The sequence below is a fragment of the Populus trichocarpa genome, chromosome 2 (assembly GCF_000002775.5).
Source record: "Populus trichocarpa isolate Nisqually-1 chromosome 2, P.trichocarpa_v4.1, whole genome shotgun sequence".
Classification (NCBI taxonomy): Eukaryota; Viridiplantae; Streptophyta; class Magnoliopsida; order Malpighiales; family Salicaceae; genus Populus; species Populus trichocarpa.
This window is the reverse complement of record NC_037286.2, coordinates 22692514-22718483: the sequence shown is the minus strand read 5'-3', so window position 1 is coordinate 22718483 and position 25970 is coordinate 22692514. Positions and strand designations below refer to the sequence as shown.

The window sequence follows — 25970 nt, the reverse complement described above, 5'->3', positions numbered from 1 at the left end:
CACCAATAACATGGATGAATATAAAACTTGCATCATCAGTCTAAAAGCTGCTTTAGAGCTAAAAGTTGGAAAACTCGATATTCATGAAGATTCACTACTAATTATCTACTAAGTGAAGGGGGAATGGCAAACTAAGGATGAAACTAAGGTCATACCAAGATTATCTTTTGACGTTGGCTAATAAGTTTGATGAGATAAAATTCACTCATATGAGCAGATATAAGAATCAGTTTGTCGATGCCTTGGCCACATTAACTTTAATGACACATATTAATATTGGGGGCAAGATTCAATCAATAAACATCGAAGTCAAAAATTTACAAGCTCATTATTGCTCACTTGAAGAGACAACAAATGAAAAACCATGGTACAATGATATCATGAGGTTATCCAGCATCAAGAATATCCTCTAAGAGCCTCCAAGATGGATGAAAAGACTTTGAGAAGGATGACCATGGATTATAACTTGGATTGTGAAATCTTATATAGAAGGTCATTCAACGGGACTTTACTTAAGTGTTTGAATGAGAAATAGGTTAAGCAAGCTTTACAAGAGGTTCATGAGGGAATTTGTGCTACTCATGTTAATAGGCATACAATGATAAGACAAATGCAGTGATTTAGATACTTCTGATTGACTATGAAAAGGGATTGTGTTAACTATATTACAAAATTTCATAAGTGTAAGATATATAGGGATAATATAAATACACCTTCGGCACCCCTATTCAACATGACCTCACCTTGGCCTTTCAATATATAGAGATTAGATGTCATAGAACCAATCAATTCGAATGCCATCAATGGGCATAAAAACCAACTCTTATGCACATGTGACATAAAAAATGGTCAAGAGATTCATCAAGAAAGATTTGATTTGTCGGTATGGCTTGCTAGCAAAATTGTTAGCTGATAATGCTCAAAATTTTAATGAGAAGATAATTGTTAAACTCTACACCAAGTGTAAGATTAAGCACTTTAATTCTTCTCTTTACATACCCAAGATGAATGGTGATGTCGAGGCAGCCAACAAAAATCTTAAAAAGATCATCCAGAAAATGATAGTAACCTACAACGACTAACACGAGATGCTTCCATATGTACTTTACTCATATTACACCACAGTTAGAACTTCTACAGGTGCAACCCTTTACTTTTTGGTATATGGGATGAAAGCGATGATACCTTTAAAAGTGGAAATTCTATCATTATGGGTTCTAAATGATGCAGAACTAGAAGAATCAGAATATGCAAATCTGAAATTTGAGTAGTAGAGTTTGATCAACAAGAAAAGATTGGTAGTAATTTGTCATCATTAACTATACCAGAGTAGAATGGTTAAGGCATGCAACAAGAGAGTCAGAACAAGGGTATTCAAAGAAGGAGACCAAGTATTGAAAAAGATCTTGCCAACATCAGGAGAAGATCAGAGCAAATAGGCATCGAAATATGAAGGACTATATGTGGTGAATAAAGCCTTTCCTAGAGAAGCCTTGGTTTTGAACAAGATGGACGAAGATGATTTACCTAACCCTGTAAACTCTAACATTATAAAGAAGTATTATGCATGATGTACTTTATTGATATATCAATAAAGATCAAAGTTTGGCCAGGAATGTTTTGGTGCACTTTCTTTTTGTAAACTTTAAAAAGCTTTACATGATCTCATATGCTCAAAAAACCTTATTTTTTGTGTTTTTATAAAATATTTTTTGGAAAATCAAAGTTATTAGTACAAATACAGAGGTCAAATTAGTGTTCGCTTTTTACAAGTGAGTTTTGCGAGTTCAAGTGATCTCCTAGTGAGGTAACCAAACCATTTAAATGACTTTGAAGCTGAGTTTTAGTTGGCTGAATAACAATCATAATTTAATTATGATGAAAACAATTTTGCATGACCAAACAATCACAATGAAAGAAAGCAAAGCTTACTAATCCTAAACTCATATGTTTGAAATGGGAGAATGTCATTTTTTATAATTCTTTCACAATACTTTAAAAAAATATCATTTGCAAGTCCTCATTGAGCCTAGTAAGTCTTTCTTGCAAAACAACAATGACTAGGATCATACCCCATATTGGGGGAACGTACCAAGATTAGAAAAGCAATTTGACCGCAAGAATATACAAAATAATCCTCAATTATCAAAGGTGCCCAAACAAAGCAAGAGCATGAAGAATTCAAAGATTCAAAAAGGTTGAGCATGCCATGCAAAATGAAAATAATTAGTATGATGATGACACTCAAAGTCAAATAGTCCAAACATTGGGGGCATGCTAAACTATTTTGCAAAGTCAACCCTAAAATCTAGGAATCATTTGACCAAAAAGTAAGGTTTGGAAACGAGATTTAGTGATCATTGATCTTAAGATCTCTTAAACACCTTTTAAGCCTACAAATATCCTTTTCTTTCATTACCAAAAGCCAAATCCTACGTTGCATGCCCAATAAAGCTTTTTTTAATCAAAGGCAAGCAATCAGGATTGGTAAACGATGCTTTCTCATGTGAAATGAGCTTTTCAAGAAACTTTGATTATGCTTTATTATTCATACAAGTAAAATGAACGCTTCAATACCATAGAGAAAGTCAACCTTCAAGAAACCTTATCTATGGGAATCACCCAAGTTCTTTTTAAAATAAGTTTGTTTTAAACTAGCATCAAAATGGTTTTTGTTCATGGGAATCGCTTGAGTTCTTCGTCCTTTTAAAACATATAGTACATCTTTTTGTGCATGCAAAATGTGAAATAATTCACGTTATGTTGTTTGCATTTGCTAGTAAAGGTAATGTCACTGGGTTGGACCACTAACAAAGCTGAATGGGCCAAATCCAAGCCTAGCCTGCGCGACTGGGCTGGGTCCAGTCCATATATATACAAAAAGGAGAAGAAGCTTGTTGGGCTGTCTGTTGGCCCAAAATCGGTTAAGCTTCGGCCTCGAGTCCAAAGGACTGGGCTGGTTAAGCCCAGCCCATGTGGTTGGGCCAAACTCAACCCAACCTTAAATGTGTGTTTAGCATGCCCTATTTTTACCAAAGGAAAAATGCATTTTTTTAAGACATGTTTGTCAAACACAGCCTTAAAGTATTTTCAATGCCTCTGATTTTAGGATAAGGACACGTTTAGCAAACACGTCCTCCTACCATTTCCTTTAGCTTAGCTTTATCTTTATCTTGTCCTTATTATAGTGTTTAGTCAAACATACCCTAAACTAGTTCGGAAAAGTAGGAAACAATTCAAGGATCATTTTAAAATTATTTATGGGTCTCTCGTGTGTTTTTTCAATAATTTTATCTAATATCAGGTTATAAACTTACACTGTATGATACTGCCTCGTATTAAAAATACCTAATTTTTCTCCAAAAATTCAAAAACATCCTCCTTTCAAAAATAAAAATATATATATGTTTTGTTCACGTGCATATGGCCAAATTCTAAAAATCTTTTCACATATATTTTCAAAAAAAATTATATTTTTATCATGTTTTAAAAATACAGATAAATATTGTAATCGATTTATGATTATTTATTAAGATTTAGTCAAAATCTCAAAAATACCACAAAAAGTAATTTTTTTAATTAATATTCAGAATATGAATTTTTCAACGTAATGCATGCTTCCAATATTAAATTAAATGAGTTAATAGCAATAAACATTAGAAATTAGTTCTAGATTTTATTATTTAAGGGTATAAAATTACATTGTAAAGTATATACTGAGATATTAAAGATACAAAGTAAAAAATAAATGTGATACTAAAATGGTTAGGATTTAACCCGATAGGATAGAGACTTTCTCATAGATTTACCTCGAACCTTAGATGAGACCAACAAATAGAAACATGATTTAAAATAACAATCAATTAATAATGTAACTTACCATAGATAAGGTGCACTGGATTGATGTGTCTTTTTCTTATACAACTGGTCCTCTTACTTAAACTCTCGCAAACCAATAAGTTTTTTAGTAAAATAATAACAGACAACAACTCCTTCAAAATCACAATTTATGATCAAATTCAAAACCTCTTCTATTCAGAGAAAAACCTGTCATTCCGCCTTGCATGCCATGAAATTTGTCATTCTAATTTATAAGAGAACTTGGCATTGGGATTGTTGCCTACAGTCCCCTAGGACGGGGATTCCTTTCATCGGGATCTAAGCTAGTTAAGAGCTTTTCAGAGGGTGACATTTGAAAGGTCGGTACGCTTCTTTGTGAAAATTAAGTTTCCGACTAGTACTTGCGCAGTAAATAACCAGTTGTCGTAGCATAAGACCTTATAGTTAGAAAAGGAATGTCACAAGTGCATATGGAACGCCTTGCATAAACTTTACACCTACGATGATTTCCTTTTTGATGAGTTTTCTGAAGCTTAGCTTCTGAAATTGTGTTGCATTAATTGTCTCAGGATCTGCCTAGGTTCCGTCCAGAAACTCTGGAGCATAACAGGCAACGTGAAATAACACCAGATGAAATGGCAGAACTAGAATCCATCGCTTCTGCAGGTGTTGTTCAGGGTGATAGGTACGAGGTTTTCATGCTTACATACAGGAATTCAGACACTCCACCTTTTTCATCATGGAAAGCTATATAAAAGAATGTTGTCATGTCTGTTATCTTGCTGGTACTTGTAGATTTCAGTTACCTTTGCAGGTGCTCTAAGATTGTGGGAGTTAATTTTGTTGAGAAGTATTCCATAACTGTCAGTATTGTTGTTAGCTAAATCTATTGAAGTTGTTTGTTAGTTAATCTAGCTGGCAGTTAGTTAAGTCAAGTAAGTTTGTTAGTGTTCAATTTTTAGCTAACAAACTGATTCCTTGGATCACGGGGCAGCAGTTATTAGTTACCCTGCAGTATTGTAAAGGCTATATAAAGTCAAACGATTGTTCATTCATGATTGACATACAATTCAGTATTCATCAAGTGTTCTTGCATATCGGTTTCTATCAAATTGGTATCAGAGCAAAACAAAGGAAGAGAAAGAGAAAGCTACAGGGAGAGGAAAAGAAAGTTGCAGTTGATTTTGTTTTTCTGTTGAAATCTACAAAACAAAGGAGAGTCAAACTGAGAGATGGCGAATGACAATAACAACAATTTTATACAACCATCCATGTCGTGCTTTGATGGTCATTTCTATCACTGGAGCATGCTAATGGAGAATTTCTTGAGATCCAAGAAATTCTGGATCTTGGTTGAAACTGGCTACATAGAGCCAGAGGAAGGAGTAGGTGTGACTGAAACACAACAAAACAAATTAGAGGAGTTAAAACTCAAAGATCTGAAAGTGAAGAACTACCTATTTCAGGCCATTGACAGAACCATACTTGAAACTATTCTGGAGAAGAACACCTCTAAACAAATTTGGGACTCAATGAAGAGAAAATATGAAGGAAATGCAAGAGTGAAGCGTTCTATCCTTCAAACACTAAGGAAGGAGTTTGAAACACTAGAGATGAAAACAGGTGAGAATATCACTGACTATTTTGCAAAGGTTATGATTGTAGCCAGCAAAATAAGAACCTCTAGGGAGTAAATGCGAGATGTAACGATTGTGGAGAAGATTCTTCGATCCTTGACTGACAGATTCAATTACATAGTATGCTCAATTGAAGAATCTAGAGACATTGATGTTCTCTCAATTGATGAGTTACGAAGCTCATTGATTGTACATGAACAAAAATTTCAGAAACACAGCATGGTAGAACAAGCTTTGAAGGTGACATCTGAAGAAAGGTTATATGGCAGAGGACAAGGCAAACGAGCTTTCAGAAAAGGAGGAAGAGGTAGAGAACAATATACCTTTGACAAAATCACTGTTGAATGTTATAGATGTCACAAACTTGGCCATTTTCAGTATGAATGTCCCACAATGAGCAATGAGGCAAATTATGCAGAACTGAACAATGAAGAAGAAATTCTATTGATGTCTCATGTGGAATTGTATGACAACAATCGAGAGGATGCATGGTTTTTGGACTCTGGCTGCTCAAACCATATGTGTGGAGACAAGGATATGTTCTATGAATTAAATGAAGAATTTAGACAACTGGTAAAGCTTGGGAATAATACACGAATGACAGTTCTTGGAAAAGGAAAAGTCAAGTTGTTTTTGGATGGCATGCAGCACATGGTTACTGATGTATTCTATGTGCCTAAACTAAAGAATAACCTCCTAAAGCATAGGCCAGCTACAAGAAAAGGGTCTGGCAATCCTTATCAAATCAGGAATATGCAAGATTTATCATCCTATGAGAGGCCTGATCATTCAAACCAGAATGACAGTCAACAGGATGTTTATGCTAATAGCAAAGGCTCAAGTCAAAGATGTTTCTTGTTTCCATACACATGCACAAGATGTGTCATATTTATGGTATTGCAGATATGGCCATCTCAGCCACAAAGGACTAAGAACCTTGCAATATAAGAAGATGGTTCGAGGACTACCACAGCTCCCTGCATCAACTACAGAATGCACTGCTTGTATTACTGGCAAGCAGCACAGAGAATCTTTTCCAAAGAAGAGTCAATGGCGTGCATCACAAAGGTTACAACTCATCCATGCAGACATATGTGGCCCAATCACACCAACCTCAAACAGCAAGAAAAGGTATTTCTTATGTCTCATTGATGACTATAGCAGAAAGGCCTGGGTTTATTTCCTAGCAGAAAAATCAGAAGCTCTCCAGCATTTCCAGTACTTTAAGAAGCTTGTTGAAAAAGAAACTGGACAATACATCAAGTGTATAAGAACAGATAGAGGTGGTGAATTCAACTCACTGGAATTCAATGAGTTTTGTAAGCAGAATGGCATCAAAAGACAGCTAACTACAGCCTACACCCCTCAGCAAAATGGAGTGGCTGAGAGGAAGAATAGTATAGTAATGAGCTTGGTAAGATCAATGCTTTCAGAAAAGAAGATTCCTAAAAGCTTCTGGGCTGAGGCAGTAAACTGGATCATATATGTATTGAACAGATGCCCTACTAATGTTGTAAAAGACATGACTCCAGAAGAAGTGTGGACTGGAAAGAAGCCCTCAGTTGAACACTTTAGAGTGTTTGGATGTGTAGCTCATGTGCATATACCAAATGCAAGATGAACCAAACTGGAAAACAAGAGTGTACGCTGTATACTGTTGGGAGTAAGCGAAGAATCAAAAGGCTACAGATTGTATGACCCTGTAACAAAGAAAATTGTAACTAGCAGGGACATAATCTTTGAAGAAGAGAAACACTGGGACTGGGATGTCAGTTATAAAGAGGAGTTACAAATGAACTTAGAATGGGGAGAAGAAGGTGAAACTGATGGAGATGAAGCAAACAGTAGTGGAGATGCAGAGGTAATTGGGCATAATATTGCAAACTCAGGTGCAGAGTCAAATTGGGATGGCATTGAAGAATCCAGCAATGCTCCTGCCAACACAATATATGAAGAAGATGTCAATCTGCATACAAAGAGGGAGACAATTATGCCCAGTTGGATGAGAGACTATGTCTCTGGTGAAGGACTGTCAGAAGAAGAAACTGAATTGAATATGGCAATTGTAACTTCTGATGACCCCGTGAGTTATGAAGAGGTAGTAAAAAGTTACAAGTGGAGGGAAGCCATGGATACTGAAATGGAGTCAATTCAGAAGAATGAGACATGGAGTTTAACTGAATTACCAGCTGGAACTAAGAAGATTGGGGTGAAATGGATATACAAGACCAAGATAAATGAGTCTGGTAAAGTGGATAAGCTCAAAGCCAGGTTAGTTGCAAAGGGTTATGCTCAACAACATGGTGTGGATTACACATAAGTATTTGCTCCTGTGGTAAGAATGGACACTGTTCGGCTGATCATTGCACTAGCTGCTAAAAAAGGTTGGCTCATCTATCAATTAGATGTTAAGTCGGCTTTTCTGCATGGAGAATTAAGTAAGGATTTATTTGTAGAACAACCAAAAGGATATGAGCAGAAAGGAAATGAGCACAAGGTCTACAAATTACACAAAGCTTTGTATGGACTAAAACAAGCCCCTCGAGCTTGGTTTAGTCGAATTGAAGCTTACTTCACCCATGAAGGATTTCAGAAGTGCATCAGTGAACAAACTTTGTTTGTTAAAACCAGTGGAGGTAGAATCCTTATTATGAGTGTTTATGTGAATGACTTGATTTTCACTGGAGATGATGAACAAATGATGCTGGAATTCAAACAATCAATGATGAGGGTATTTGACATGACTGATCTAGGAAGAATAAGGTTCTTCTTAGGCATAGAAGTACTGCAACAGACTAATGGAATCTATATCTGTCAACGGAAATATACACTAGAGGTTCTGAAACGGTTTGGAATGGAAAAAAGTAAGGCAGTAATGAATCCCATAGTCCCTGGCTTCAAAACTGACAAAATTGGAGAAGGAAAAAAAATCGATGAGACTTACTATAAACAGATAGTAGGAAGTCTTATGTATATCACTGCTACAAGGCCAGATATCATGTTTGGGGTGAGTTTTATTAGCAGGTTTATGGCTAGTCCAACAGAAGTGTATCTACAAGCTGCTAAAAGAATATTAAGATACTTGAAGGGCACCATCAATTATGGTATATTCTACAAGAAGAATGAGAACAAGCAGCTGATTGCATACACTGATAATGACTATGCAGGAGACATTACAGACAGAAAGAGTACATTCGACTAGAGTGGAGCAGTTTCATGGTCATCAAAGAAGCAGTCTATAGTTACTCTGTCAACAACTGAAGCAGAATTCGTGGCAACAGCAGCTTGTGCGTGTCAAGCAGTATGGATGAGAAGGATTCTGGAGAAGTTAAATCATGAACAAAAAGGTTGCACCATCTTAATGTGTGATAACATGTAAGATCCCACTTCGGAAGCGAGCGTCCAGAGCCAAGGCCTTATAAGTGCATGCTCACCTTGACTAGTAAGACGCGTTTTAGGTTCATGTGTGGCTGCCAAGAACAAACCCGTGAGGGGGACCTGGGTGGATGCCCTGGATTTGGGTGGACTGGGAGGCCCAAAGCGGACAATATCTTGCTAGTAATGTGGGGTGTTACATTTGGTATCAAAGCCGAGGACGACTCGTCTTAAGGTGGGGAGATTGTAAGATCCCACATCAGAAGCGAGCGTCCAGAGCAAGGGCCTTATAAGTGCATGCTCACCTTGACTAGTAAGACGCGTTTTGGGGCCATGCGTGGCTGCTAAGAACAAACCCGTAAGGGGGACAAGGGTGGAAGCCCTGGATTTGGGTGGACTAAGAGGCCCAAAGCGGACAATATCTTGCTAGTAAGGTAGGGTGTTACATAACAGTTCAACCATCAAGCTCTCAAGAAACCCCATTATGCATGGACGCAGCAAACACATTGATGTGAGATTCCATTTCTTACGTGATTTAACTCGAGACAAGGTCATTGAACTTGTGCATTGTGGCTCACAGGATCAAATAATTGACCTGCTGACAAAACCAGTTAAACTACAGACATTTAAAGACCTTCGAGAACAAATAGGAGTCTGTGTGATGCCTGAAGTAAACTAATTGTTACACAGAATTAGTTTAAAGGAAAGAATGTTGAGAAGTATTCCATAACTGTCACTATTACTGTTAGCTAAATATGTTAAAGTTGTTAGTTAGTTAATCTAGCTGGCAATTAGTCAAGTCAGGTAAGTTTGTTAGTGTTCAATTCTTAGTTAACAAACTGATTCCTTGGATCACGGGGCAGCAGTTATTAGTTACCCTGCAGTATTGTAAAGGCTATATAAAGCCAAACGATTGTTCATTCATGATTGACATACAATTCAGTATTCATCAAGTGTTCTTGCATATCGGTTTCTATCAAATTTGCACACCATCTGTAGAGATATATGTTTTTTCCCCATAATTTAATTTTACCATTAATTCTGTGTTTTTGCTTTGCTATAGAAAGCTGGTCTTTCGTAATTACTTTGTCTTGTTAGAATTTTATAATTGTTGAGAGTGAGCAGAACTTCTATACGCGGGAGAAAAATAAGATTTTGAGTTTGTTTATATTTATGTCAGTTTTGTATATTTATTTTTTATAAAGTAAGAGATTGATGTATGTATAAATATTTTATATTGATTTTTTTAATTTTTTTAATTTATTTTATCTTTGTTACTAATAACAAACTATTTTTGTTTTTTTAAAAAAATATCATGTAAATACAACTCACTTACATAAAATAAAAATAAAAATAATGGTAGATAAATTATAATAATCTCTTCAAAGCATTATGAAATTTAAAAACATATATATCTTTTCATTTTCAATTTATCAATTCATATATATTTTTCAATTTATTCTATTATACATTATCTTTTCATTTTTCAATTAAGAAAAATCATGATATAATGCAAACACTTCCTTCTCTTACATTATAAATTGAATTGAAATTCTACATAAAATAACAAGGAAATGAATACAACACCTATTGCACTTAAAATAGTGAATTATAAAATAAAATAAAAAAAGAGATCAAACATTTATTTATTATAGCTGTGACACAATTCATCATGGATTAGCATATAAATTGTTTTTTTCCCTTCTCCACACAAACCAAAAGCATGGCTGGTAGGGGTCGAATTGTCTTTTCTAATAAATCCATTAGGCATTACAAAATTGGTTGGGATAAATTGGTTAGTACACTTTTTTTTGCACTGTTAAATTACTTTGTTTTGTTATTATTATTTGCACAATAAAACTTCAATTATGTCTTTTAGAGAAAATAACCATTAAATTAGGGGTTTTTTTTTGTATTTTCAGTTTTTTGAACAATAAAGTTACAGTATTACCCTTAAAATTAAAAACTTATACATCTGATTTCAAGGGTATTTTTTGTTTTTACTTATAGTTTTTTTTGTTATTTTTGGGTTGGTCTAAAGGTTGTTTTGTCATTTTAAAAGACTAAATATTATTATAAAAAAAAATTGTTGACGCATTAGTGCATGACAGTTCCCGCGAGAGGCGCATATAGGGCCTTTCCGACTATCAAATTCCACCATATAAGGAAGCGTTAGGAGAGGCTCATCTTTCTCTTTCTAGTAGTGTGGTGCGTGTTTCTGGAGGAGACACGGTTGGCTCCTAGCAAGTTTTTTTTGTCCTTCTTTAATTTCTTTCTCCTAACTTAAAAATTTATGTCAGCCCATCCAAAAACAAAATATCCTTATTTTGTATTTCTATCAATCTTGACCCTCATTCTCTTAATTACTATTTGTGTTGCTTTTAATATTTTTTTGTATTTTTAGTTTTTTATTTATTTCATCTCTGAGAATTTTATATCATTTAATTTTTATATCTAATTTGGTCCTCATTAATTTGATTACTCTTTTTTGGTGTTTTATCATTTTCTTGATTTTTTTAATTTTTTCAATTCCATCCCTAATCATTTTATTGCATTTATTTTTGTATCCAATTTTGGTCATCTTTTTTATTGCTATTTTCTTATTCTTTTTATTTATCTATTTTTTTCAATTATATCCCTCAGTATCTTAATTTATTTATTTTTTGAATTTAATCCCTAATTATTTTTCTTCATTTAGTTTTTATACTAAATTTGGTCTACATTTCTTGGATTTGAGATTGTTTTGTATTTGGATATTCTACTCTCTCTTCTTTTGTGTTTGTCTTTCTACAGGGTAATCTCAGTCTCTTTACTTAAGTCTGATATGATTTTATTTTTTTATCCTTTTATTATAGATTGATTTATTATAGAAAAAAATTATTTTTTTAATGTGGGATTTGAAGTTCTTTAATATATATATATATATATATATATATATATATATATATATATATATATATATTATTTAAATATTTTAAATTAAAAGAATAATATACTAACATATCTGAGGCAAGACCCAAGCGAAACGGGTCCGGCCACAGGACCCAAGAGAAATGGGTCCGACCGCAGACCCAATCCAATTAGATCCTGACAAAGAACCCAAGGCCAATTGGTTCAGCAACCAGGAGAATTATAATAAAAATAATAATATTTATACCACAAATAATAATAATATATTTTCTATTAATACTTTGAATTATAACAAAAATAATAATAATTATAACACAAATAATTATATTTGTAAACCCAACAATATTTCTAACACAAATAATCATATTTTAGAGATGATAATTTAGAATTATAATAAAAATAATAATATTTATAACACAAATAATTATATTAAGAATTCCAAGAATATTTATAATACAAGAAATAATATTTTTTATATTATTACTTTGAATTATAATAAAAATAATAATAATATAACACAAATAATAATATCTTTAATATGAATACGTTGAATTATAATAAAAACAATAATATTTATAACACAGATAATTATATTTAGAAACCCGACAATATTTCTAACACAAATAATAATATCTTTAATATGAATATGTTGAATTATAAACAAAAAATTATAACACAAATAATAATATATTTGATATGAATACGTTTAATTATAAAAAACAAAATATTTAGAACACAAATAATAAAAATAATATTTTTTTTAATATTAATACCATTAATTATACTAAAAATAATAATATCTATAACATCAATAATATTGTTTTTTATTAAACTTGAAATTACAAGTTTTCCATGTAAATCTTCCAGCCCATACTTGGATTTAAAATCTATGCTTTATGCATAGTGGAGAACAAGTTGCGGAATTTGTGATCATGCACTAATTGAATGATGTATATAATATAGTCTAGCATTTGCATGTCAATGCCAAACTTTATATTATATCTATCATACTTGATATAAAAACTTACCTGAAAATAATTGTTCAAAGTATTATTTATTTATTTATTTTCTAATTGTTGAGAGTGACCAAAAATTTTATATTATATATGTCACACTCAATATAAAAACTTACCTGCAAATAATTATTCAAAGTATCATTTCTAATTATTGAGAGTGACTAAAAATTTTATATACTCGATATAAAGACTTACCTAAAAATAATTGTTCAAAGTATCATTTATTTATTTATTTATTTATTTATTTTATTTTGAATCAGCTAGATTTAAATTAGATTTGAAAAGGATAAGTGAATCACTAAATATCTAGATTCTAGACTAAATATCTAGACGAGTTTATTGACTAACGTTTGCGTTGGAATTTCAATGTGTCTAGAAGAGATAGAGAGAGTCATGCCATTGCCGATCAGTTAGTCAATTAACTAATTACACATAATATTATTATATTTGTATAAATATATATTTATTATTAATAAAGAGTTAATTTGTATTTAATATTTATATAATATTAGATTAATAAATTTAACATATGATTTATAAATCTACTGTAAAAATAAAATTCATATGACAAAAATACTTTACAAAGAAAATTATAAAGTTGTTATAATTATGAGATTATTATTGCATCAAAACATTATTCTTAAAATGTTCTTGGTCGATGTTCTCTTAAACACTAGATATTTATTAGAGTCGTAGAGAATTGTACATATTATGTTCTTTTTTTTTTATGAAATGAAACAGTTGTTCTCATAAGTTAAGGTACAAGAAAAACATGTATATTAAACTGATTTGCATAAAAATTTCATATAAAATGATCACATATATCTAAGGAAATGTTAATGGAACGGTTGTGTAACAGATCCTTGGACTTGAGATTACTAAAAAATATTATATTTTGAATAAAAAAATCTTTTTCAAATAATATTTTAAACTTCATTGTTTATAACATATATGACTTATATTTATATGAATTATTTTTTATTTTTTTTATATAAAATATTAAAATTTCAAATATTTTTTTTTAATTTTTTTAAGTTGGCGGCTCAGAATTGAAATGCATCCATCAAGTGAACGGCTGCTCTTATCATGGATCGGTTAGCTGAAACATCAATTTCAGTTCCTGCGATAATTCCAAGCTGAATTTGTTTATTGATAAAGTAGATTGAATTTACATATGAGTGTTAAAAATATTATTTTAATATATTTTTAAATAAAAAAAATATTTTAAAAACGACAAATCAAATTCCCAAACAATCCTGTGCTACTTCCAGTACGTGGGTGCTGACGTTAGAAATTAGTCTCGTCCGCGCGCTCGCACACCCTTTCTCTATTTATTGCGGTTTCGTTTCAACTGCTTCGCCATTGTGTCAATTAACAATAGAGTTCTTAAGAACAAGAGAGATGGCAACATTGAAAAGGATCAAGCTGGGGTCACAGGGTCTTGAAGTATCAGCACAGGGACTTGGATGCATGGGCATGTCTTTCGGCGCCTACGGCCCTCCAAAGCCTGAATCGGACATGATCGCCCTCATCAACCATGCCGTCAACACCGGGGTCACTTTACTCGACACCTCTGATGTCTATGGACCCCACACCAACGAAATCCTTCTGGGCAAGGCCTTGAAGGCGGGAGGATTACGACAGAGAGTTGAATTGGCCACCAAATTTGGCGCCAGCTTTAAGGACGGCAGTTTTGAGATTCGAGGGGATCCTGATTATGTGAGAGCTGCTTGTGAGGCCAGCTTGAAACGCCTTCAACTTGAATCCATTGATCTTTATTACCAACATCGCATTGATACCAGCGTTCCTATTGAAGCTACGGTATTTCTCTTTAATTGTTTTTATTTCTGAATATTGTTCTGATTAATCTTGATCGTTCGATGGCCATGATGATAGTTAGAGAATTTTTCTTTTACTTGATGATATATTTTCCAGAATCTGTGACAGGCATATCCAAAAATCCCTAAAACTTGAGCATAAACCCACTAAAATTATAGATTAGACATGTTACTGATAATACCGTCATGCTCATTATGTGCATTGACATCTTGCAATGGTCTCTTTCGTAGTTGGATGCCGACAATGCTAATAGTGGGTTCTGTCCCTGCATTCTAGCTGAAAATTTTCTTGCAGTCGTGCACTCATAATTCTTTTCTTTGCTAGATGGGGGAACTCAAGAAACTAGTTGAAGAAGGTAAAATAAAGTATATAGGTCTGTCTGAGGCCTCTGCTTCAACAATCAGAAGAGCTCACGCTGTTCATCCGATAACAGCCGTGCAGTTGGAGTGGTCACTGTGGTCAAGAGATGTGGAGGAAGAGATTGTTCCTACCTGCAGGTGAGGCATTGATGAGAAAAACTAATTTCCTTTGGAGATCAAAATAACCGAAACCTTAGGCTGTTTATGGGATGCCTTAGATATCCAGATTCTGATCTTATCATTCTAATGGTTCAGAGAACTTGGCATTGGGATTGTTGCTTACAGTCCTCTAGGACGGGGATTCTTTTCCTCTGGGCCTAAGTTGGTTGAGAGCTTTACAGATGGTGACTACAGAAAGGTAGGTTCTTTTCTTTTTGAATATAGAGTTTGTGATCTGTATAATACATGTCCAGTAAATAACCAATTGTACAAGCATAATCTTTTACAGTTTGGAAAGGAAGGAATGTCACAAATCACATTTCCTCCTTTGACTGTTATATGCGTTACAGAATAATATAAAACCGTTCTTGAAAACTCACCTAATAAACTTTTAAGTAACGAGTTTTTGACAATATATTGGTTAGCTTAGATGCCTCAGAAAATAGTCTCTTCCATCTTATGGAGTGGTTTGGTGGTCTAAACTCCATAGAAGAAACTTGCACAAAGTAAAAGTTTAGCTTTGAGATCATTATATTTTACCTAGCAGTTCTTTCACATTTGCATTATTCCTACAAATATGCTATACACTTGGATTGCTTAAAGATTCAATCAAATAAAACACAGATTTACAGGATCTCCTTGTATTAGACAGGTGGCTTTAGTTTGTCCCATGCATGTCCAAACAAAAAGTTCTGCATACTTAATGTTTTGCTTAAATCTTTCTCTCTGATATTCATTCTTCAGTACTTCTGGATTCCTAAAATCTGCTCACTCGCCTTGTACATGGGAATTTGGCGTGCTTGCACCCATAAAAAACTGCGTGGTATACAATATCATGATGGTTTGCGTTTAGTACTAGGATTAATGTTTTGTTATGGCAAAAAGGACATGTTACAAGTACATCTGGAATGTTGCATAAACTGTAATCTATGATGCTTTCTTCTTGACGAGTTGTTTCAGGCTTAGCTGCTGAAATTAACTAGTGTTTCAATTGTCTCAGGGTTTGCCTAGGTTCCGACCTGAAAATCTTGAACATAACTCACAACTATTTGAGCGGGTTAAGGAAATCGCAGCAAGGAAACAGTGCACTTCATCGCAGCTGGCGTTAGCCTGGGTACACCACCAGGGTGATGATGTATGTCCTATTCCTGGAACCACCAAGATCGAAAACTTCAACCAGAATGTTGGAGCTCTGTCTGTCAAACTAACGCCAGAAGAAATGGCTGAACTCGAATCAATAGCTTCTTCGGATGCTGTAAGGGGAGATCGGTACGGCTATGGCATCTTAACATTCAAGGATTCAGATACTCCACCTCTTACATCATGGAAAGCTGTATAGAAGGCATGCTGCCATGCCATGCTGTCTTGCTTCTACTCGTGGATTTCAGCTGCCTTTGAAGTTTTCGAAAATTGTGAGGTTCGTACACCATCTGAACTTCTGAAGAGAATAAGAGTTTGTACACCATTTGAACTTCTGAAGAGAATAAATGTTTTCGTAATCTAAAATTATTGCAACTTTCCTTTATCTTTGCTATAAAAAGATGGTGTTTCTTAGTTTGTCCTCGTAGAAATTTCTAATTGTCGTGAGTGACCAGAAACTTTATAGTATATCTGTCATACTCGATTTAAAGACTTACCTGAAAATAATTGTTCAAAGTATCATTTATTTATTCTAATTGTAGAGAGTGACCAGAAACTTTATATTATATCTGTCATATTCGATATAAAGACTTAAGTGAAAATAATTTTTCAAATATCATTTATTTATTTAGTTTCTAATTGTTGAGAGTGACAAAAAATTTTATATTATATCTGTCATACTCGATATAAAAATTTACCTGAAAATAATTGTTCAAGGTATTATTTATTTATTTATTTTCGAATTGTTAAGAGTGACTAAAAACTTTATATACTATACTTACCTGAAAATAATTGTTCAAAGTATCATTTATTTATTTTATATTGAATCGGCTAGATTTAAATTATGTTTGAAAGGGATAAGTGAATCACTAAAAATCTAGACGAGTTTATTGAGTTACGGATTTATCCAATTCAACTAAAATTGAAGTAAATCTGCTAATATATGCTGGATTTAACCACTATATTTTATGCTGAGAACCTGGCTCCGGTTAAACTTGAAATTACAAGTTTTCCATGTAAATCTTCCAGTCCATACTTGGATTTAAAATCTATGCTTTATGCATAGTGGAAAACAAGTTGCGGAATTTGTGATCATGCACTAATTGAATTATGTATATAATATAGTCTAGCATTTGCATGTCAATGCCGTTTGCATTGGAATTTCAATGTGTGTAGAAGGGAGAGAGAGACAGAGAGTCATGTCATTGCCTTGATTTTTTTAGTATAATATGTCTTGTAATTAATTGATTACACATAATATTATTATATTTATGTAAATATATATTTATTATTAATAAAAAGTTAATTTATCTTGAATATTTATATAATACTAGATTAATAAATTTAACATTTAATTTTTGAATCTACAGTAAAGATAAAATTCATATGACAAAAATACTTTACAAAAGAAATTATAAAATTGTTATAATTATGAGATTATTATTGCATTAAAATTTTATTCTTAAAATGTTCTTAGTCGATATTCTCTTAAACACTAGATATTTATTAGAGTCGTAGAGACTTATACTTATTATATTATTTTCTTTATGAAAGAAAATAGTTGTTCTTATAAGTTAAGGTACAAGGAAAATCTAGAACTAATATGTAAATGCTTGTTATAAGACATGTACATTGAACTTACATGCATAAGAATCATATAAAAAGATCACATATATCTATGAAAATGTTAATGTGACGGTTGTGTAAATGATCCTTAGACTTGAGATCACTAAGCTATTTTATATAAAGAATGTTATGTTTTGATCACGTTGTTTTTCATCTTAATCGATGTAATGAAGAGGCGGACATTGAGTATAGCATGAACTATATAAAGAAGATACACTAATAATCAAGAGAGGATTCATCATTTTATATGAATTAAAAAAAAAATTTCATATGTTCTTAAATAGTATTGACTAAAAAATCATTGGCCAAGATGAAATGAGATTTGAAAAGAGTTAGAAATTAAGAACCTAATAGGTCACACATATTAAGAACTATTAGATACAAATTAAAATGGGATAATTAATCAAGTGTGACTTGATTGAATATAATTTTAGAAATTAAGCACTAGAATGTATTTAATTTAAGGATTATAATTTTAGTCCTAGAATAATCAAGTAGGGACTTGATTGATTAAATTTCTAAAATTATTCTTAAATAATATATGGATATTATTTAAAGGACAAATTGATATTTTGTCAATTTGTAGGGTTTTTCATATTTTTTCTTTAAATGGTATGTTGTGCCTCTTATTTTTTTAAGAAGTAGTTGTTTGTTAAACAGAAAAACTATGAAAATCACATAATATAGAGCAAACACTCTAGGCATAGCAATCCTTCTCTCTTAAATAGAGGTTAGAAGATTTTTCACTAGTGGTTCATATGAATTACTGTTGAAGGTTGGATAATTAGAAGACCTGTGGTTTGTAACAACCTACCATTTAAAGAATTATTAGAAGCTGAAGAATATCAAATCTTCAAGTAAAAAATCCCTAAGCAAATCTAGATTTGTTTAACGAGATCCCAAGACTCTTAAGTAATTTTGTTTTATTGTTTTTAATATATGTATAACATTCAGAAACCCAACATTATTTAAATAAGATTTATATATTATTGGTATAGGTGGTCTCTATGGATCACCTTTCATATTAGATTTTGCATGAGTGATTGCATGTTTTGACATGTGTCCTTTAACTTCCAATGTGATATTTATATCATATAAGAATTCAACTGAGAAAAAATATTTTTAGGGAAAAATAATTATGATTGAGAAATATCTTTGATATTATCTTTTTATAATTAAAAATTATCTTTGATATTATGAGGTTTGGTTTGAATTGTGATTAAATTTATAGATATATGCCAACACTTAATATTCTTTTTACAAAATATCAATATAAAATATATAATTATTTATAGGTTTACCATTATGATTTATTTAATGACTAAAGAGCCATTAAAAATCAAAAAATAATAAAAATGCCACCAAGTAACCATTAGGAATTTTTGAAAAATAAATGGTTATTAATCAACTCGAATTAAACAAAATCAATTGATTTAGGTTTCAATTTCGTTCACAAGACGAAAGAAAAATGTAATTGAGAGAAAGAGGGAGTGATTTGGTCTAAGAGAGAATGCAATGGAGCTACTCATCTATTGTTTGGTTAATTTTCATTTTATATATATATATATATATATATATATATATAAAGGCAATATGATCATTTCATCAAATTCCAAAAGTTTTTTTTTATCTAGAATGTAAAATGTAATTTTTTAAACTATACTAGATAATCGCAATTTGTACCAAACATTAGGATGCTAAGTGTGATTTTCCATCTATAATTTAATTATTTTTTCACTTTGTCTTTATTCTTTTGAAAATTACAGTTTACATCCAAAACCAAAATATTTTAAAGCTGTAAAATACTTTGAATCCTCGCTAAAATAAAGTCAACAAAATAGTTTAAGTTATTTACAAAATTTTCATTATATTCTAATTAATTACTAAAGAGCCCTAAAGTCGTAAAATATTAAATAGAAAATTACTCTTAACATCCTATAGTTTGGTCAAAATTCCACTATTCTATAGTTTGGTCAAAATTCCACTTGCCTACCAAGTTTTGAAAAATTACAGTTTGCATCACGGGTCAAAAAAAATTCTAAATTTGATAGAAATACCAAAATACCCTCATCTACATTATATTAAAAATCAACTCAAACGATAGATAACTTCTTCTCTTTAAAAAATCAATTTCTCTTTCCTCCTAAACCCAAATCAAACAAAAAAAAACAAGTGATTGTAATCACTTTCTCTCACATGATTTCGTAGTTTAGTGTGGTTATCTCTTTTTGCTGTTGGATTCTATCATTCGTTTCATCAAGATCCAAAGCGGCAAAACCTATTTTTGGAGAGTGGGAGGTTGAGTTTTTTGTTTAATTAGGGTTTTATTCTTTGGATTCTTATTGGAGGCTAGATTAAATTTACAAGTTAAAAACATAAAAGAGAATAAAGAAAACAAATTGTTTCCTTTATGGGTTGGATTCATTTTCAATCAAGTTTTGGATTTTAGTTATCAAGGTGAATAAAAAAAACCATTTTAAGGGAACTTGAAAATTTTTTACTCTAGTGAAATAAGTACTAAATGGGGTCTTGAAAATTACAAAATCTTGGTGCTTTGGTGGGTCTGGATTAGTGGTGTCGAAGGGGATATCAAGGTGAGCTGCATATGAAGAGAGTAAAAAATATGAAAAAGGTTACCACCTAGTTTTATAAAAATAAGAAATCCTAATTGATTTTTAAAAGTTCTAGATAAAAGGCTAGTTATATAATATGAAAGATAGACATCAGCTTATACATCATACTTAAAATAAGTTGTATTATTATTTGTTTTCAATGATAAAATGTATTAAACGTTCTTGCTAAAGTTTGCCTATTCTAAATACAAAAATAAAAACAATAAAAAATGAACATGTTATTTTTTTATATTCATAGATTTTTATGTTTTTTTAGATTTTTACGTGGAAACACTTCCAAAAATTTCATTATGAAAAAAATTAAACACGCAATGAAATCAAGCATGCACATACAAATTTCACAAAAAACAAATGTCAACACATAATAAAATTCACAGTTTAAAAATAACATCAACAAAAATCATAATATAACGAACACATCAGTGCACGTTAAAACTCACAAACAAATCAAATTTATATTAAAATCCATATCAAGACCAAACAATTATATATTAGATAAAGCTTTTACGACTTATATAATCCATTCAACTTCATTGTAGGGTATTAATTTTCAACCTTATTTCACCATAAAAATAAATTCCATGATGACATCATACCATCGAGGTTGTCACGCAACAAGCGTAACCCACAAGACTTCAAATATTTTTCAACAATCAATAATAATAATAATAATAATAATAATACAGAATCAACTAAAATTCTTAACAAAAATCAACAATTTATCACAAGGATTCAACAATAACAATAAAAATAATCATTCAAAAAAATAATTGGAATTCAAAATCAACCTTCTGGAATGGTGGGAATCGATTAGAAGTTGCTGGAACAGTCGAGAATCTATCAAGACTGTCAAAATAATGTTGGCACATGTAGATCACGCACTGCCATGACTAGTGGCCAGTGGACTAATGCTCTGGTGACTTTGGAAGAGCATGGTTAAATGGATCGGGTAGTTTTCTTCTTTTCGTCACTTTTATGTCGACGGTGTGATCAACGGTTGCTTAAAGGAGGAGATCAACCCGTTTTGAATCTTGATTTCCCTCTCCTTCCTATCTCTTCTAGCTTCTTCTCTTTCTCTATTATAATTTTTTTTTTTGTCATTCTAGTTTATGAAAAGAGGTTATATGTCTTGGCTGTCACTGTTGCTGATGAAAGGGCCAGTGGTGAAAAGTTATTGATGGGTAGCGATCTGGAAGACTAACAGTTGACCTAGTTTGAGGAGGAAGGAGGTTGTAAGGCGGTTTAGAAGCGAAGGTGTCACTAAAAGGAGATGGGTTACTATTGTTGGGTTTAAAGGAGACAACGACATTGTTGCTATTCATTAGAGTTGTTGCATGGGGAGAATGGCTGGAGACAAGGAATAAATAATAAGAGTGAGGGGCAATTATTTTTTTTAAAAAAAAGGGAGATGTTTTTTTTGCACTTGTTTTCTCTCATTTTTTATTTTCTTATCATAGAAAAAGTGTTGTTATTGTGTGTTTTTGCTGCTATCTTGAGTGAATGGTGGTGGTTTTGTGGGGAGAGATGGATAACTTCATCATTTATTTCTGAAAAGAAAGAAGCCTGTTTTTTTTTATTATTATTAATAAAGATGTTCTAACCAACTTATGCATATCTTAATTAATCTCACGAGTCTTAAAGTTAACGACCATGTAAGCTTCTAGTGGCCTTGAGAGAACTTTAACTTGTGACTATTGGAAAGCAAATCCAGACCTAACTAGTTAAGATACCATTCAGGATTATAGGCCTGTTTTTCTTGTTCAAGTGAGAAAGGGATAAGTTTTGTTTTTCTTTTTTTTAATGTAATAGCTTTATAGCAAGTTTAATACACTTAGGGTGCGTTTGTTTTCCGGAAAGTGGTTTCTGAAAAAACCACTTTCCAAACTTTCCTGTGTTTGTTTGATATTAGAAAAATTGGTCAACGAAAAACACTTTCCTGTCAAAGGAAAATTTGGCTTGATTTCCAGGAAAGTGTTTTCCTTTTATTTTAGGCGGAAAACACTTTCCAGAAGTTGTGAAAAGTTTAGAAATATTATATTATTTGCTGATTATGTCAAATTTAGTCCATAAAACTTCTGATTGCTATATATTTTGTTTGAATTTTTTTTAATTTCATCCCTTAAAATTTGATTTAATTTAATTTTTATATTAACTTTGGTCCTTATTTTTATTATTTTTATGTACTTTTTTTTTAATTGAAATTCTTTATCTATCAAATTTGATCATCATTCTTTTTATTGTTACTTATTTTATTTAAAATAATTTATGAAATTATAATTATAATTATTTTAATTTCATCATCTTTTATTTTTTTTTATCTGTTAAATTTGATCTCTATTATTTTGATTATTATTTATTTTATTTGAGATAATTTATGAAATTAGATTTTTCTCAATTCCATTCTCATTCAACTTTTTAATTTGTAAGATTTGTTCCTTATTATTTTAATAAACTTGAAAAAAAATATTAATAAGTTATTTTTCAGCTCATTTTCCATAACATAACCAAACACTGGAAATTATTTTCCAACTTATTTTTCATGACATTACCAAACATCGAAATATAATTTACTTTTCTGGAATTCACTTTCCAAGAAAACTACTTTTCAAAAGAAAATTACTTTCCTGCAAACAAACGGACTTTATACTAAGTACAAAGTTCACTCAATTCAAAGTTTAGTACACACACTTATTTCATATTCTTTTCTTTTTTTATTATTTATTTTTTTATTTATTATTTTTTTAAATTTTGCATTGGGTTGAAAACATGTTTTTTTTTTTTTACTTTTGTATTTTTTTTTAGAAAATGAAGAAAACTAAGGTTCTAGAACTGGGTGATGACAAGTAGGTTTTGAAGAGAGAAAATCATTTTTTATGCTAGTTGTTGATCGAAGGCAAAAGCAATGGATTCCATATTAGAGCTTGGCCTAGTAAATTACATCTGATCAGCCCTGAGAAAGGGTCGGGGAAGTGCAAGAACCTGGAGAAGATTCATTTGGACAATTGTTGGAGTCAGAGAGTGCAGTATCGTAAGATTAGCACAAAAATCTAGTAATCTTTGCTCAATTTCACTCCAACTTCCTTTAAATTTCTCCCTACCACTTCTGATGAACAATCCACCAAGATTACACAAATATGAGTCTTAAAGCCCTAGCTTAGAATTGTTCAATGCTTGAGTTTGTCCGGTTAACCTTTTCTAATGGTGAATTTCCTTCATTTTCTTCATTTGCACAATTTAATAATTGGTTATTGTTTTTAGGGTTTTTTACTTGGGTAAAAAAATCAAATATATGGCCTTTTAGTTATTTTTTGGTTTAGAGTTTCTTAGTAATTAAATAGAAAATAATGGTAAACTTGTAAGTATCAAATGATTTTTGTTGACTTTTTTTTGGATATGTAATGTATAAGAAGTAAATTGTTACACATCCATCAAAGTTTAGGATGCAAACTATAGATTTTCAAAACTTGATAGGCAAATATAATTTTGATCATATTATAGAATGTTATGGGTAATTATTTCAATTATAAAATTGCATCTCTTATCTCCTACTGATGAACCAAGATTTTATCAGTATATCTTTATATATATTTACCAATAAATATCGGATTAGGAAAAACATACAAGTATAAATTTTTTCAAATTTTCATGTGTTGGGTTGGCACGCATTAGGACCAAACACACCCCAATGAAAGCACGTTGGGTATGGAGTTAACCAGACCCAACCCCGGGTGGGCTTGATAGTATGACAAGCCTAGACCCAAGTAGTCTTAGGTCTATCATGACCCGTCATGTCTCAATCTTTTAGCTGGATAAAATGAGTAGAATACAGCTCACAATGTAACTTAAAATATCACAAAGATGAAGTTGCACTCCAGCTTCTTTTCTCCATAAAAAAAAAATTTACAGGCTATAAATATATCATGAGACCTTCATAACAAAGGTTCATAATCTTTATTCTCTGTTACATATATATACTAGCCACAACTCACCTTAGTCTACTAAGCACTAAATATAAACTGTTAACCACCTTGGTTAGGAAGAATGAATAAAATTGCAAGAACAAGTTGATTAACCAACTATCCAACCTAGAAACCATATTCCTAGATTACATGGATTTTTTGAACATCATCACCTACTACTCTCTCCTTTCCTAGTTACCTAACTCATCGTTTCCTTCTTTTTTTTCTCCTCCTCAAAGGCTTTTAAAGGTTTTTTTTTATGGAAATGGGAGGGTAGCCCTTTTTTATTGAACAAAAACTGTGAAAAAAATCTTTTTGAAGCTCTCAAGCTAGTAGTCCTATGTCAGGAAAAAAAAAAAAAAAAAAAAAAACAGCAATAATGAGAGGTAGTGCCGTAGTGGGAAAGAAAAGAAATAGGGATGGAATCCCAAGATATTTAATTAATTAAAAAGAAATAAGATCGCGGGATCATAGCCCAGAAATGAAAGTAAAGGCGTAAGGGCAAGTATTGTATAACAACACAAATCTGGATTTGAACCTATATATTGGGGAGATAAATAAGGTTGGAATTGGAATAGATGAACAATAATGGTGAGAGGAGAAACAAAGGTGGTGGCTTTTTTTTGTGATCAGCTATTGTGAATTGAATTTTTCTTTTTTCTTTTTCTAGATCTATTTTTTTTTTTTTTAGTTTAACATAGGTGTCCGGGCCAGCTTGCGCGCACCTCGACTAATCCCACGGGTCCTGAAGTTAACGACCATGTAAGTTTCCAGTGACCATCATATGACCAACTACAAGGCTCGAACCTGAGACCACAGAGAGAGCAAACCTCTAGATCTATTATTCTTTGATATATATGAAAGGTGTTCATTATTAGAGATAATCATTATTTATATCATATTAATCTCAAGTAAAAATAAGAATCAACGAAATAGCTTGATGATGATAATTTTTGTATGAATCAAAATAATTTTATTAATATTGATGTTGGCGAAATAGAGAAATTCACAACTCATTTAGATGAAAAATTAAATAATAAAATAGATGAAGGTAATTAATTATAAAAATGTAGAAGACGACGGAAATGACCATAAATATAATTGAAATATTAAGTGTCTTGTATTATTTTTTATTATTCATATTTATGTATTTACATTTTTTTTTGTATTTTTATCATGTTATTATTATTTTATTAACTCAATATATGTGTTTATATCGGTTGTTGTTTACTTTAATTTTTTTTTATATATATATAGGTAACATGTTCTATAAAGAGAACATGCAGCCTCTATCACCATCAATCACAAGTTGGAGAATTCATGATATTATATGTAAATGATTGTGCATAATTACATGTTAGTGAGCTTTCTTGATTATTAATTGTATTAATATCTTGTAACTTATATAATTGTTGAGTTATATGTAAATCCATATTAATTGATCAATATTCATTAAATTGGATTTACTTTTTTTATA

The 25970-nt window shown here is 31.5% G+C and overlaps 1 protein-coding gene across 2 annotated transcripts; it reads left to right on the top strand.

Moving 5' to 3' along the window:
* The first annotated feature begins 14131 nt into the window (after positions 1–14131).
* Positions 14132–16689, top strand: LOC7466192 (probable aldo-keto reductase 2). Of its 2 annotated transcripts, XR_008058543.1 has the most exons (5): positions 14132–14599; positions 14942–15114; positions 15232–15334; positions 16136–16552; positions 16588–16689. XR_008058543.1 is itself a non-coding variant. In XM_002302863.4 (4 exons), the coding sequence occupies exons 1-4, from the start codon at positions 14180–14182 to the stop codon at positions 16472–16474; spliced, it is 1035 nt and encodes a 344-aa protein (XP_002302899.3). In that variant the 5' UTR covers positions 14132–14179; the 3' UTR covers positions 16475–16689. The 2 variants fall into 2 exon arrangements, 1 of the variants encoding a protein (XP_002302899.3); XM_002302863.4 differs by having other exon boundaries at positions 16136–16689.
* The last annotated feature ends 9281 nt before the right edge of the window (positions 16690–25970 follow it).

Excerpts from the sequence above, each read along its gene's own strand:
- LOC7466192 (XM_002302863.4), top strand. The coding sequence starts at position 14,180 with ATGGCAACATTGAAAAGGATCAAGCTGGGGTCACAGGGTCTTGAAGTA. Across the intron at positions 15,115-15,231 it reads GAGATTGTTCCTACCTGCAG|AGAACTTGGCATTGGGATTG; the intron begins GTGAGGCATTGA and ends CTAATGGTTCAG. Across the intron at positions 15,335-16,135 it reads CAGATGGTGACTACAGAAAG|GGTTTGCCTAGGTTCCGACC; the intron begins GTAGGTTCTTTT and ends CAATTGTCTCAG.